Source organism: Hylobates moloch, unplaced genomic scaffold (genome assembly GCF_009828535.3).
Source record: "Hylobates moloch isolate HMO894 unplaced genomic scaffold, HMol_V3 SCAFFOLD_13, whole genome shotgun sequence".
Classification (NCBI taxonomy): Eukaryota; Metazoa; Chordata; class Mammalia; order Primates; family Hylobatidae; genus Hylobates; species Hylobates moloch.
The window spans coordinates 39,654,853-39,671,481 of record NW_026652288.1 but is presented as its reverse complement, the minus strand read 5'-3'; the positions used below and the strand labels follow the sequence as shown (position 1 = coordinate 39,671,481).

Sequence of the window (16,629 nt, the reverse complement as noted above, 5' to 3'; positions counted from 1 at the left end):
GGATGTCCATTTCCTTCCCCAGCTTTGGGGAGTTTTCAGCCATTACTTTTAAAATAAGCTTTCTGGTCCTTTTTCTCTATTTTCTCCTGAGATTCCCATAATGTATGTATTAGTCTGCTTGATGGTATTCTATAACCCACTTAAGCCTTCTTCATTCTTTTTCATTATTTTTTATTATCACTCCCGACTGAATTATTTCTAATGGCTTGTCTTCCAGTTTGCTAACCCTTTCTTCTGCTTTATTTAGTCTGATGTTGAATCCTTCTAGTGAATTTTTCAGCCAATTCTCTGGGGAGCCCACAAAGAAAAGATGGAGTACTGGTTGCACAAATCAACCCCTTCTCTCCCCTGGATGAGTTAGGGCATCTCTTCCTGACTGTATGGTACTGTACCAGGGGCAGTATCTCTAGCAACAGGGTATCCTGAATCTCCCTACTAGCTTCACTAGTCTTGTTTCATGTTCTCCCAGGATGCAACAGCCTTTACAATTAGTTTCTGATTTCTCACAAACAGAATTTGTCTGTGAATTGTTGCTGAATTAGTATTTTGGGAAGGTGAGAAAGGGTCCAAGTCTTCCTACACCACCATCTTGCTGATGTCACCCCCGACTCCTTCATTTTGAAGGGATATTTTTGCTTGGTGTGAAATCCTGGATTGACAGCTTTTTTTTCTGCACTTTAAAAATGATTCTCTCTTGTCTTCTTGCTTGCGTGGTCTCTGATAATAGATCTGCTATGTGTAATTATTATTATTGTTCCTCAATAGACAATTTTTTTCTTGTTATCTTCAAGATTTTCCTTTTATTTTTAGTTTCCAGCAGTTTAAATATAATATGTTTAGATGTGTTTTAAAATTTTGTTTTGGTATTTATCTCTGAGCTTCTTGGACCTATGGCTTGGTGTCACTAACTTGGAAAATTCTCAGCCATCATTTATTTAAATACTTTTCTTCCATCTCTGCTGCAATTACCCATCAGGTCCATTTCATATTAGTCATAGTTATCTTAAATTCCTGTTGGGTTGTTGGAATACCTATGTCATAACTAAGTCAGTTATGATTATTGCTTTGTCTCTTTGAAGTATGTTTTTTCTTTTTCTTCTTGCCTTTTTACATGCCTCATAATCTTCGCTGAAGGCTGTACATCTTGGGTAGTACAGTAGATATGAAGGTTAAGAAGTTTTTATGCTTAAACATGAGTATGACTTTTCTTCTGCTAGGTTTTTAACGTGGGGGGTTATGCTGATCTATTCAATAGCTGGACAGGGTTTGAGGTTTGTCATTGCTGTGGTTACACTGAGTGTACCACAGGCTTCAATAATATCCTCTAATAATATCTATGTTTAAGGTAAGGGTTGATTTCCCATGGTTGTTTTCTCAATGCATGTTTCTCCCTTAGTTTTGGGTGTTCCATTTGTGCTGCTCCCCAGAGAGAATCTCTCTTGCAGGCTTCCTAGCTGTACTCTACTATTGCTTCTATTTGATTATTGTTATCTTGGTGGGGGCTGAGTAGATGGAGGGATAGCATTCTCTTATGATCTCACTAAGCCTCAGTCTTAGGCAGACACCATATCCCTAAGTCTTGGGGATGTGGCCTTCACAAGTGCTCTTGCCACTCTGCCAGCTGTAGTGCTAGGCCTAGAGCATATTCCTCCCCTACTCCCAGAGATATTACTTTTTTTCAGGTCCCTTTCCTAAACTGCAGTAGCTTTCTACAAGTCTCCTAAGGCAACTGTTTTTGCTGCTCTTCATTATGCAGTGATAGGGAAGATGGGTTTGGGCTGCTGTTGCCCTCCCCCAGCTAGCACCACAAGGAAAGGCTTCTCAGGATTCACCCCCATCTTCCCTGTGAGTGCCTGTTGGGATTCCTAGAGGAAAAGCCTACAAGAGATTGCAACCCCCACCTCCCTAATTTTGCAAATCCCCCAGTGGTTTCACGCTTCATTACCTGACATTCACACTTTAAAAATTTGTTTAAAAACTTGATAGCTGTATTTTCTTACTGGCTTATATGGTGTCTGGCAGAGTCCATCCCAGGTAAGTAAAGCTTGAGTCCTGTTTCTCTCAGCTGGCATCTTTCTTTCCCCAGATTTAAGATTACTTGGTTGCCCTGTGACCTCAGTTCTCTGATGGGTTCTAGAAAAGTTATTTTGTAGTTTGTCCATTTCCTTGTTGTAGGGTAGAAGTTTGTAGTTTCCTTGTTGTAATGACTGAAGCAAAGCTCTTTCCAGCTGTTGACATCCCTAAGGAGAAACCCAAAGTCCCCTCATTACGATAAACTTTTGAGAAGTTTATTTTGTCATGGGGCTCAAAAATACCTTGCAAATAAAGTGAGGATTAGGATAACAGCTTAAAGTCAAGTAAATTAGCTAGGATGGAGTGGGGGTGGGAAAGCATTACAAGCAAAGCAGTAGCAACTGGTAAGGCTCAGAAAAGACAGAATTCAGTATATTAGAGGTACTCAACTTTAAGCTAATTGAGGAAATACTTTAGAAATAAATTCACAAACTAAATGTTATATTCATAACAAATGTTATTTTTCTTTCCTCTGCAAAGAACTTACTTCCAGGCATATCAATTTGTTTAGTTTCTGGACTATCATGCATGATTCTCTCCTGAAATGAGCTCTGATACAGTTAAAATGCTTACAGCAACTGCCATATCTACATAATAATATATATTTTTTAACACTCCGCTTGCTTGAATCCACATTTTGCCAAAAACCTAAAACTCATTGAAAGCTCTACACCTGGCAGCATCTCTCAAGGCAGAAATTCTCTAGTTAGCGTGAACTAACTCACAGACTGGGGACGTGGCTCTGTGGTGGACAACAGTATTTTCTCCCCAACCCCCAACTCTTCCCTAGTCTTCTCTCCATTATTTCCATGTGTCCCCGGATTCCAGGTCCTACCACACCACTTTGCAACACATGTTTAAATCACAAGGCAAAAGGGCCAATGACTCATGAAAGAAGGATATAAGGGCTGGACGTTAGCACCCACTGATGGCTGGAAGAACAGCATTAAACTCTGTGGGTACCGCTCTATCTAGGATCTAAAGTTGCCAAAGCTAGTTGCAACCTACAGAAATAAAAAATTTAATTTCTCAAAAGCTTCTTTACTTTGTTTTCTCTTTAATTTGGTTGGCATGTTTGAAAACATTTTTATTCTACTCTCATACTCAAATAATAATTTGGCTAACTGTAGGCTTCTCAGAAAAACAATTTTTCCTTAGAAATTTAAAGCAATGTGACTTCACTTTGTGGCTCCAGTGACTTCTAGTGTTGCTGTATGTTGACATTCTACTTCTAGATCATTCCAACTTTTTTTTTTCCTCTGTAGAAAGTTTTTGGCCTTTCTTCTCTCCTATTGGTTTCCGATAGTTGGTGTGGGTTTTTCTCATTAATCGCATTGAGCTTTTGGTCAGTATATATCACGGACATATGGTCATTTCAATCCGTATATTTATTGTTCTCTTCTAGGAAATGTTCTTGCACGTTTTTGTTGTCATTTTCTCTACTTTCTCTTACATATAATTCCTAAGAATAGGATGATCTATCCCTTAAACTGATCATCTAAGTGTCTTATATTTTATCTCTTAACATTTCTACTTCTCTCTTAGGGCCCATATGTTTGAGAAGGAAGCTCCCATTCATGTTAGTTAAACATTAAGTCACAGAGCTCTCCATTAAGAAAACTTTTTCTTTAGACAGGGAGTTGAAGCTTCATAAAACAGTTTAACTGCCTCCTACTTTCCTTCCCTCTAGTTCACTCTAAACATACTTGTATGTATACATTCCAGAAATCTTCTTCCAAAATTTATTACTTTTAAAAACTCGAGGCCAGGCACAGTGGCTCATACCTGTAATCCCAGCACTTTGGGAGGCCAAGGCGGGCGGATCACAAGGTCAGGAGTTCGAGACCATCCTGGCCAACATAGGGAAACCTCACCTCTACTAAAAATACAAAAAATTAGCTGGGTGTGGTGGCGGGTGCCTGTAATCCTAGCTACTTGGGAGGCTGAGGCAGGAGAATCGCTTGAACCCGGGAGGCAGAGGTTGCAGTGAGTCTAGATCGCGCCACTGCACTCCAGCCTGGGCGACAGAGGGAGACTCCGTCTCAAAAAACAAAAAGCAAAAAACAAAAAACACAAAACTCGAACTACAAAAATGTTGGAAGATCAGTACAAAGAATACTTCTAAAACCCTTAATCTATATTCAGCAATTGCCACATTTTTCTACCTCTCTTTCCTTCTCTTAAAAACATATGCACAATCTTCACACTTAACTCTTTCAGAATGTACCTCTAAAAACTAAGAAGTCTCCTACATAAACACAATGCCATTATCACACCAAAGATATTAAACATTCGTACAATAAAATATATTATCTCTATTTATACTTCCCTAGTTGTCGCAACAATATCCTTTAAAACCAATTTTAAAATAAATTCAGGATTTAATAGAGAATTCTATACTTATAAGATGCATCTTAAGTAACACTCCCCTGTTTAAACTTCTTTTTTTCCCCTTGCCCAAAATTTATTGGCTTATGGTAACAGAGAAACTGAGGTATGTGGAAATATGAAAGAAAAAGAGAGTGATGGAATGTGGAATTGGTATATAATGTTTAAGAATAAACAAAATAACCATGGAATACTATGCAGCCATAAAAAAGGATGAGTTCATGTCCTTTGTAGGGACATGGATGAAGCTGTAAACCATCATTCTCAGCAAACTATCGCAAGGACAGAAAACCAAACACCACATGTTCTCACTCATAGATGGGAACTGCACAATGAGAACACTTGGACACAGGATGGGGAACATCACACACTGGGGCCTGTTGTGGGGTGGGGGGAGGGGGGAGGGATAGCATTAGGAGATATACCTAATGTAAATGATGAGTTAATGGGTGCAGCACACGAACATGGGACATGTATACATATGTAACAAACCTGCACGTTATGCACATGTACCCTAGAACTTAAAGTATAAAAAAAAGAATAAACAAAATAAAACTAGAAAATCTTAGATAGTTTTATATTCTTTTTTTCGGAGACAGAGTCCCGCTCTGTTGCTCAAGCTGGAGGAGCGCATGGCTCGCTGCAGGCTTGATCTCCGAGGTTCAAGTGATTCTCCCATCTCAGCCTCCCAAGTAGCTGGGACCACAGGCATGCACAACCATGCCTGGCTAATTTTTATATTTTTGGTAAAGATGAGATTTTGCCATGTTGCCCAGGCTGGTCTTGAACACGTGGGCTCAAGTGATCTGCTCACCTTGGCCTCCCAAAGTGCTAGGATTATAGGCATGAGCCACTGTGCCCAGCCTGATATTTTTATATTCTTTATGGAGTTCTTTTTAAAAACTGTATTTTATTTTAGATTCAAGGGGTACATGTGCTTGTTTGTTACATGAGTATTACCTTAAATTACTTCAATGACAACTTTTACAATTTTGTTTCTGAATACCTCATTAGCTTCATCTTTCACTCCTTGAAAGTAAACTCCAGCCATACATAATTACATACCTTTCTTAAAATATACAAAGCATTGCTCCTTAACAGTTACTGTATATTACGTTCCCATGCCTAGAAACTATCTCTTGATTGCTGATCATCAGTTCCTTCTTGCCTTTGACCAATACCTTCTTGTTCTTAAAGAGATGAGATTAAGAACAACTTTATCATTTGATTGGGATATCCGTCTATGTAGATCTATTTGTACTTCTGTATCTCATGAGCTTAACCATCTTGTGGCATTTATCACTCTGCCAATGCACCCACTGATTTATCTAAGTAGGACTGTGAACCACTTATGACAGGGACTGGTCATATGGTTTGATGTTTCATGGCCCAGCACAACCTATATAAGAAAAGATGTGCAGTAAAAGTTTGTGGAATGAATTTAAAATAACTATGATTAATATTTCAAGTGCTCTATGAGAAAGTTAGAAAAAGAGATGGGTACTGTAAGCAGAGAATGCAAACTATAAGAAAGAATCAAAAGAAATGCTAGAAATCAAAAACATATTAACAAAAACAAAGAATGCCTTCAATCGACTCATCAACAAACTCAACACAGTAGAGGAAACAATCAGTGAACTTGAAAATAGAAACTTCAAAAGAAACTTCCCAAACTAAATTGCACGAGGAAAAAGAATGAAAAACAAAAGAGAACATCGAAACCACGGGATAATATCAAAACATGTATCTATTAAACAGACATCTATTTTCCCAATTAGAAAACCAAAAGGTAAAAAAAGAGAACACAGATGAAATATTGTAAGTAATAATGTCCATGAATGTTTCAAATTAATGACACACATCAAACCACAGATTGAGGAAGTGCAAAGAACACTAAGCAGGATAAACACCGAAAAAAAAACCACACGTGTATATCACATTGAAACTGAAAAAAAAAAAAAAAAAAAAGAAAAGGTATTCAAGGAACCCAGAGAAAAGTAACACCTTACCTATAAAACAACATTGATAAAAATTACAGCAGACTTCTTGTCAGAAACTACATAAACAAGAAGAAAGTGGTGTGAAATATCTAAAGCGTTAAATGAAAAAGAGCCACCAACCTAGAATTCTCTCTATCCAGGGAAATATCCTTCAAAATTGAAGGAGAAATGAAGACTTTCTCAAAACAAAAACTAAGGGAATTCGTCACCAGCAGACCTACCCTGTAAGAAATGTTAAAAAGTTATTTAGGCAGAAGAAAAACAAGATAGGTCAGAAACATGGATTTACATAAAGAAAGGAAGAGCATCAGAGACGAAATCATGAAGGTATGATAAAATCTTTTGGTTCTTTTATTAGTAATTGATCTAAAAGATAAATGTTTATTAAAGGCTATAATGATAACAATGTATTAGGTGATTATAGCACATGGATAAGTGAAATGAATGACAGGGACATTACAAGCAACATAACAACGGAGAAGAAGGGGGAACTGGGAATACTGCTGTAAAGTTCCTGCAGTACATATGAAGCAGTATAGCATTTTTCAAAAGTGAATTTAGATTAGTTAAAAATACATATTGAAAACTCTAGGGTGACACTAAAATTTTTTAAAAGAAGTATAAATGATAAAGTAAACAGGAGATAAAATGAAATAATATAAAATGCTCAATGAAAACCGAACTAATCAGACAAAGGAGGGGGGAAGAGAAGAAACAAAACAAAGAAATGAAAAAATTTTCTATTTGCATATGAAGCAAATGGAAAACAGCTAGGAAGATGGTAGCGGTTTTTTTTTGTTTTGTTTTTGTTTTTGTTTTTGTTTTTTTTGAGACAGAGTTTCGCTGGAGACTCCAGCCCAGGCTGGAGTGCAGTGGAACGATCTTGGCTCACTGCAATCTCTGCCTCCTGGGTTCAATCAATTCTCCTGCCTCAGCCTCAGCTGGGATTACAGGCATGCACCACCACGCCTGGCTAATTTTTGTATTTTTGGTAGAGACAGGGTTTCACTATGTTGGCCAGGTTGGTCCTAAACTCCTGACCTCAGGTGATCCGCCTGCCTTGGCCTCCCAAAGTGCTGGGATTACAGGCATGAACAACCACGCCTGGCCAATGGTAGATGTTAATCCAACTACAAAAATAATCACACCAAGTGTAAATGGTCCAAACACAGCAATTAGAAGACAGATTGTCAGAGTGCATTAAAAAAAAAAAAAAAAAAACCAACTGTATATGTCTACAAGAAACCCATTTTAACATTCAAGTTACAAGTAAAGAGATGAAGCTAGGTGTGGTAGCATGCACCTGTAGTCCAAGCTATTTGCGGGGGCTGAGGCAGGAAGGTTGCTTGAACATAGGAATTCAAAGCTGCAGTGTGCCATGACTGCATCTGTGAATGGTCACTGCACTCTAGCCTGGGCAACATAGTGATACTCTGTCTCAAAAAAAAAAAAAAAAAAAGTCAAGGGATGAGACTGGTGGCCTATCCTTCCCTAGAAATGAAAAAAACAAACAAAAGGCAAAACCTGTCAGAACCAGATTTTCAGAAATTCTGGGAGATACTCAAAGGTTGCACCCAAGCAAACACTTAACCAGGAGAAAGGTGTGTTAAACATGGTGGCAGGTCTATGTGGCATTTTAACTAACTTATTCACAATTTACAAAAGTGACAAAAACTCCAAGACAATATGAATAATTCAAACAAAAGCTGTATAAGAGCATAGTCAAGAAAATGTATTAAGGTTCACAAAAGTAGTCTTAAATAAATACCATACTTAAAGACAGAAAAAATCAGCATGGTAAAGATGCCTATTTTCCCAATATTATCTATAAAATTAATATAATTTCAATCATAATTACCAAAAAGTTTTTCACTCAACTTATCAAGCCAATCCTCAAATTTATTTACAATGAAAAAGCTGGACAAGTAAAACAAAAAAAATATGGATAGTAAACTAGCATTTTATGCATATTTGCTTACCTTAAAAAGTAGAAGGAAAACCAAAAAACTTAACAATTTAAAAACGGTTACTAAATAGGTGGTAGAGATACAAATAGAATAAAAACAAGACTTCTCTTTATTTTCTATATTTGTTTTGTATACACTTTAATATACTTTGTTTTGTATATTTGACTTTCCAACCACGTAAATATTTTATATAATTATAGAAAAAATTAAATTGGATCAAATGTTAAAAAAAAGCTATACCTAAAAACCAAAAGCAAAATGAAACAAATGAACCTAATCATATATCAAGTTTTCAGACTAACCCATGGAAATTAGTTATAGTTACATTAAAGCTCAGTAATTGAACTGTACTTCTCTAGAGGGATATATTCTAGCAGCAAATAGATCTATAAAGAAATGTTAAAATTATTTCCTGTAGTAATATTGTAAGGACTAATAATGTTGCTCTGAAATTGCCTTATTTATATATACATATATAGATATACAGATGGATCATTGAGCAAATAAAAGATACAAAAATAAAAACCAAAGTTAAAACTCTAACTTTATAATTTAAAATTTTTAACATTGGAAACAGCAGTATGAACTCATGATGCTCATTTTGTTAAGAACATATTTCCTGTTACAATAGGAATGAACCTTGAAAACATGCTAAGTGAAAGAAGCCAGTCAAAAAAGGTCACATAATATATTATTTCATTTATATGAAATATGTGGAATAGGCAAATTTACAAAGACAGAAAGATCAGTAGTTGATTAGGTTGGGCAGGAGCTAGGGGAATATGGGATTGACTGTTAATGAGTACCATGTTTCCTTTAGTGATGAAAATGCTCTAAAATTCCATTGTGGTGGTAGTTTCATAACCCTATAAAAAATATATATGTATATATATACACGTATTATATATATAATTATTATTATTATTTTTTGAGACAGAGTCTCACTCTGTCACCCAGGCTGGAGTGCAGTGATGCGATCTCGGCTCACTACAACCTCTGCCTCCCGGGTTCAAGTGATTCTCTTGCCTCAGCCTCCTGAGTAGCTGAGATTACAGGTGTGCACCACCATGCCAGGCTAATTTTTGTATTTTTAGTAGAGATGGGGTTTCACCATGTTGGTCAGGCTAGTCTCGAACTCCTGACCTCGTGACCCACCCGCCTTGGCGTCCCAAAGTGTTGGGATTACAGGCGTGAGCCACTGCACCTGGCCGAATATATATTTTTTAAAATATTAAACTGTATACTTTAAAAGGGTAAAATGTATTGTTATGAATTATATCTTAATCAAGTTGTTAAAATACATACATATATATCCTAGCTCTGTCCACACACACCAAAAACCCTCTAACAACAATAACCATTCCAACAGCAATAAGCCCTATAACTGTGCTCTCAAAATACCATTTCCTACTTAAAGCAATCAGGGCACCATACAGAAAAGATTGATTTCATGCCTAGGGCAGAAAATGTTCAAAATGATCTGGGGATGTCCTAACATATCAGAAACATAGGACACTATCAAACACTACTGGGGATGTGTTAAAAGGACTCAGAAGCTATCTTGAAACAGTAGCCGAAGATGAGAACATTTGAGCTTCAAAAAGAAAATAAGTGCAGTGATTTAAAACACATCAAATATGCTAAAAATGATGAATATATAATGGTGATAATAATAAAAACAACCCACTAGGAGATGCCAGGGAACCACTCCAATAACTCAAAATCGTATAAAGGGAAAGAATCCATTTATTCTACCTTTTCTGTAAAAACTGTACCTAAGGGTGAACAAAGAGTTGACAAGGAAAATTTTTTCTTTAGGAAAATATTCTAGCTAGTAAACGAAGTAATGACAGAATAAGAATATCACCATTTTGTAGCCCTTGCTGAAATAATGGGTCTAGTTAGTAATCATCCATGTTTTCTAAAACCAGTATAGTGGTAAGAAGAACTGTTCTATTTTTAAAACATATGAAAAATATCCTTCTTTTTTTTTGTTTTTTTTTTTTTTGAGACAGAGTCTTGCTCTGTCGCCAGGCTGGAGTACAATGGCGCGATCTTGGCTCACTGCAACTTCCGCCTCCTGGGTTCAAGCGATTCTCCTGCCTCAGGCTCCGGAGTAGCTGGGACTACAGGTGCGCACCACCACGCCCAGCGAATTTTTGTATTTTTAGTAGAGACAGGGTTTCACCATGTTGGTCAGGGTGGTCTTGATCTCTTGACCTCGTGAGCTGCCCACTACGGACTCCCAAAGTGCTGGGATTACAGGCGTGAGCCACCGTGCCCAGCCCATCCTTCTATGTCTCACCTTACTTCCTCTAATATTACAACCCAATAGTCATTAACCCTGTCAGGAGCTTCCATTCCTTGATTCTACTAATTTTTTACTGTCCTTTACCCTCTTCCTATCCTCGCTTTTCCACTTACCTAGCCTAAAATCCACAATCAAAACAACAAGCAATTATTTTGCCAACTTAAGACTCTTTTTGCCTCTCTCTCACATTATTCCTCTTTGCTTCATGAAACCAACATTCTGGTTAAATCCAAATCTCCCCCTAGCCTGTCTGTGGCTGCAACTATGCGGATGAACACTGCAGGAGAAAAATCACACAGCTATACAGAATAGGCTCACTTTAAATTCATAAATACTAACATTAAGTGGGTCTTTGATGGTACCTGAAAATCATAATTTCTCTATTCTGTGTCCCAATCTCTGTGATTTTTTTTCCCCTGCTCTTCTCAAACTCTAGCACCTCCTCTACCAATCTCACTCTCATCTGAGTCTCTTGCTAGATACTTCACTATAAAGTTAAAACAATCATAAGAGAAGGTTCACAAGTTCTCACCAACACATCTGCCCATCTACTTGTATCTGCACCTGGGTACTTCTCCCTTCTCTCCTGTTATTACCGTGGTCAAGCTCCAAGCTCAGCCAAACTCTGCCACTAGATCTCATTTGCTCTGGCTACTTAAGGACTTATTTTTATATTATCTGCTTTCTCTCCTGTATCGTAGTTTCTCTCTCTACTGGATCATTTCAATCAGTATATAAACAGACTGTGTACCTCTTAACTCCAGCTACCATTCCATTTCACTACTTCCATTTAGAAAAAAAAAAAAAAAGTCTTCAAGAGTTGTCTAGACTTGTTATCTCCAATGTTTTCTTTTCCAGTTCTCTCTTTGGCCTAAAATTCCACGGACACTGCTTTCAGGGTCCCTAATAAATGAATTTCATGTTGCCAAATTCCATGCTTCTTTATCACTCCTCATTTTATGTGGCCTATCAGTAGCACCCGACACAGTTCTTATTAAAACACATTCTTCCCTTGGTTTCCAGAATATCACACTCACCTAGTTTTCCTTCAACGTTTCAAGCTAGTCCCCGTCAGTCTCTTTTGCTAATTCCTCCTTACTTCCCAGAGTTTGTTATGTTGGAGTGACTCAGAGATCAGTCCTTTGCCTCTACCTTTCTCTATCTATCCTACCCTCTAAGTGATCTCACTCAGTCTCGTGTTAAATACCACTTATATCCTGATAATTCCCAAATATATGTCTCCATCCTAGATCTTAGATCTCCCTTTTGTATATCCAATTGCCAACTTGATATCTCCACTTGAATGTCTAATGGGCATTCTCACATTTCACATACAATATTCCAAACTGAAATCTCACTATTTCCCTACATTCCAAGTCAGTTTTTCCTAGATTGTTTCCCTTCTCAGTTAATGATACACCCATTCAAGTTACTCATAAAAACAGTATTGTGTCACCTTGTCTCATTCACACTCTACCTCAGTTTGTCAGCAAATCACAGCAGCTCTACCTTTAAATTATATCTAGTACATGACTACTTCTTACCATTTCTACTACTCTGGTCCAGATCGCCAATATCTTTTCCCTAAAGTACTACAATACAGTCACGTGCTGCGTAACAATGTTTCAGCCAACAACAGATCACATATACAACAGTGGTCCTATAAGACTTTCATGAAGCTAAAAAATTCCTATCACCTAGTGACATCGTAGCCATCATAACATCATAACACAATGCATTACACACATAACCTAGGTTTATATAAGTACACTCTATGATGTTTGTGATGCTAGTGTAAACACCTCTACTGCACTGATAGTGGTATAAAAGTATAGCACATACAGTTGTGTATGGTATTAGTATTTGATAATATTATTGATTATTGATCATGTGTATAGTACCTAATACTTGAAAATAATAAAAAATGACTGTTACTGCTTTATGTATTTACTATACTATACTTTTTATTGTTAGAGTATATGCCTACTTAAAAAAAAGTAAACTATAAATTAGCCTCAAGCAGGTCCTTCCAGACGTATTCCAGAAGACATTATTATCACAGGAGATGATAACAATGCATGTTTATTGTTCCATGCATGTTCCATGCATGTTTATTGCCCCTGAAGACCTTCCAGTGGAACAAGATGTGAAGGTGGAAGACAGTGATATTGATGATTCTGACCCTGTGTAAGCCTAGGCTAATATGTTTGTGTCTTAGTTTTCAGCAAAGGAGTTTCAAAAGTTAAAACATTTTTAATAGAAAAAAGCTTATAAAGATATAAAGAAAATATTTTTGTACAGCTGTACAATATGTTTGTGTTTTAAGCTAAGTATTATTATAAAAGAGTAAAAAAGTTTAAAAAATTTAAAAGTTTATAAAGTAAAAGAGTTACAGTAAGCTAAGGTTAATTTATTACTGAAAAAAGAAAAATGTTTTTATAAATTTAGTGTAGCCTAAGTGTACGGTGTTTATAAAGTCAACAGTAGTGTACACTAATGTCCTAACCCTTCATATTCACTCACCACCACACGCACACACAAAAAAATAAATATAGGTGTACTAATTTTAATCTTATTTATTTATTTTTGAGACGGAGTCTCACTCTGTTGCCCAGGCTGGAGTACAGTGGTGCAATCTCAGCTCAATGCAAGCTCCGCCTCCTGGGTTCAAGCGATTCTCCTGTCTCAGCCTCCCAAGTAGCTGAGACTACAGGCATGTGCTACCACACCCGGCTAATTTTTTGTATTTTTAGTAGAGATGGGGTTTCACCATGCTGGCCAGGATGGTCTCGATCTCCTGACCTCGTGATCCGCCCACCTCGGCCTCCCAAACTGCTGGGATTACAGGCGTGAGCCACCGCGCCTGGCCCATTTTTAATCTTTTTATACTGCATTTTCACTGTATCTTTTCTGTGTTTAGATATGTTCAGATACACAAAGTCTTACCACTGTGTTACAATTGCCTATGGTAGTCAGTACAGTAACATGCTGTACAGGTTTGTGGCCTGGGAACAATAGGCTGTGCCATATAGCCTAGGTTTGCAGGAGGCTATACCATCTAGGTTGTGTAAGTATACTCCATGATGTTCATACAAGGATAAAATTGTCTAACCATGCATTTTTCAGAATGTATCCCCATCATTAAGCAACACAATTGTAGCTTCCTAATTGGCCTCTGTGCTTCTTCCCTTGACCTCCCTGCTCTTTCCTCATTCATCCTCCCATAGGCCATTCTCATCAGAGCAGCCAAAGCTATCTTCTTAAATTGTAAGCAGATAGTATCACTTCCATGCTCAAAAACCCTCCAGCAGCTTCCCATCTCACTCAGAGGAAAAGCCAAAATTAGTACTATGGGCCATAAAGCCCAATCTGATCTGCCCTCCTCCCCTCCACTTACCTTTCTTCTCTTCTCTCCCACTACTCTCCCCTTCAATTATTCTATTTTAGCCACACCAGCCTCTTCATTAACAGGCATGTTGCCACTTGAGAGCCTTTATAACTGCTGTTCCCTCTGCCTGGAATAACTTTTCTCGCTTATGCATAAATAGCTTCTTTACTTCCTTCATATCTTTATTACTACCTTTTCAGGATGCCTTCCCTGGCGAGCCCATCTAAAACTCAAACTCCCATCTCTAGTTCTAAATATCCTCTCACTTCACATTTTTTCTTAGTATTCTTCATCATTTAAAATACTTCATATTTAATTTACTTACCTTGTTTATTATCCAGCCCACAAAAATGTAAGTACCATGATAGTAGGGGGTTTGTCTCTTGTTCACTGCTATATCCCAAGCACCTAGGATTGTGCCTGTTACACAGACAGCCTTCAATAAATGAGTCTATGAATGAATGAATCCTTAATACATGAAGACCTCTGGAAAAGAAATTTGAAAACAGAACACTACTTTAGAAAACATATAATTTACAAAAGATTTTTTTAAATGCTTGACTTCAATAAGTAATGAAACAATTGTTTTATAGCAAATTAATTTACATCCATGAGGTTAACAAAGATCACTACTATTTAGAATATCCATTGTTATCAATGGTGTATGAGGATATAGGCAGTCTTATACTATGCCAATAATACTGCAGATTATTGGAACTTTACAGAATACTTGGATAGGTTCAGGGAACCTTTAATAAGAGCATACATTTTGACCTATCAATTCTACTTTTAGGAGCCTGCTCCCCCTCCAAAAAAATTTAGAAAAGTATATTTAAATGCGTGCCAAATAGTTGCTGATAAACACAGTTTATAATCTCAAGAAGCTAGAGAGAACTAAATCACCCATCAACAGGGGTAAACGTATACCATGAAATACTTTAAAATGATGGCATAATTTGTGATTGTTTAAATGGAAAGATACTAATCATATATTGTTAAATAAGAAATGGTGGTTACAGAGCTGTACGTATAGTGTGACTGCAATTTTGAAGCCATTATGCGCACATATAGAACACATGAATGTACACGTATGTATTCACAAAGGCGGGGGTGAAAAGATGGAAAGTAAATTTTGACAGTAGTTGCATGGCTGGTAGAACTATGAATGATTTTTGTTCTTCAAGCTTTTCTGTATTTTTCTCCACCCGACTCCACTCCCCAAATGGGGTGGAGTAGGGGACGAGGAGAATGAGTTTAGTAAGTACACAAAACAACGTAGCTAATACACGAAAATAAAATTAAAAATAAATAAATATTAAAGTGTTGGGGATATCGATGTTTCATATAAAAACATATTTCCGGCCAGGCGCAGTAGCTCACGACTGTAATCTCAGCACTTTAGGAGGCCGAGGCGGGTGGATCACCTGAGGTCAGTTGTTCGAGACCAGCTTGACCCACATGGAGAAACCCTGTCTCTACTAAAAATACAAAATTAGCCAGGCGTGGTGGTGTGCGCCTGTAATCCCAGCTACTCGGGAGGCTGAGGCAGGAGAATTGCTTGCGCCCGGGAGGCGGAGGTTGCGGTGAGCCGAGATCGCGCCATTGCCCTCCAGCAGCCTGGGCAACGAGAGCGAAACTCCGTCTCAAAAACAAAACAAAACCAAAAAAAACAACGTATTTCCAATGACCAAAGCTAAAGACATGCAGCGCTGGCACAAATGCCAAGTCTCACACATCTACACCCACAAGCACACCCTACCTTGCATCCACAGAGTTTTTCATTCATTCAAGATCCCACTGTCATGCATGTTTGCACGCAGGTTCATACTGAAAGATAAAAGGGAAAGCGCCTCCACGAAATCCGCTTACGGGCACGATCCCGGGGCCACACTCAGCCAGACCAATGTCTGGCAAATGACAGTCACTTCACGCCAGACGCTCACAGTCCTTCACACGCCACTCCCACTCCCTCAGGGAACCACAAGCACAGGCATCGCCCCGCCCGACGTCCTCTTCCAAAGACTGGGGCACCAGGTCCGCGGGCCCCCACTCCCACCCAGCACAAAGAGTCCGGCGCTCACAGCTAGAGGTTTCCCGAGGACTCACCACCGACCCGCGGACACAGGCCCCGATTCCACACCTAACGCTGCCAAAGTGGCACAGCCGGCGCGGGCTGGGACAGAGGCGCCACTGAGGCCGGCGCTGTTGGTGGCTGAGAGCGCCACAAGTCTCGGTCCGTTACACCAGGGGCGACGCTTCCCAGAGGCCCCCGCGGCTCACCCGGGCGGGACTGGCTTCCCTGTTTGCGCGTCCTGACAAGCAGACCACGGCGTTCCAGGGCTCACAGCTCCGCGCAGGGGAGCTCAGCCTAGGTTTTGCAGGAGCGGCCTCCCGCCAGCCCGGCTCTGAGAGATTGGGAGCGCAACTTGGTGCTGAGAAAAATCGAATCGTTCCGCTGCATCCTGCTCCGAACTACATTTCCCAGAGGCCTTCGCGGCCCTA

General features: G+C 38.6%; 1 protein-coding gene across 6 annotated transcripts in view; it reads right to left on the bottom strand.

The window, feature by feature from the left end:
- Positions 1–16,629, bottom strand: part of ZNF569 (zinc finger protein 569) — a 57,977-nt gene that overhangs the window by 39,634 nt on the left and 1,714 nt on the right. For 2 of the 6 annotated variants that reach the window (XM_058426679.1, XM_058426678.1), the window contains exons 2-3: positions 14,453–14,613; positions 2,001–2,240 (exon numbers count right to left, since the gene is read on the bottom strand). In XM_058426679.1, coding sequence (XP_058282662.1) covers positions 2,001–2,029 — 29 coding nt within the window. In that variant the 5' untranslated portion in view covers positions 2,030–2,240; positions 14,453–14,613. Of the gene's footprint in view, positions 1–2,000; positions 2,241–14,452; positions 14,614–16,233; positions 16,594–16,629 lie in introns of those variants that run through there. The other 4 variants (XM_058426681.1, XM_032173098.2, XM_032173097.2 and 1 more) reach the window with 3 other exon arrangements.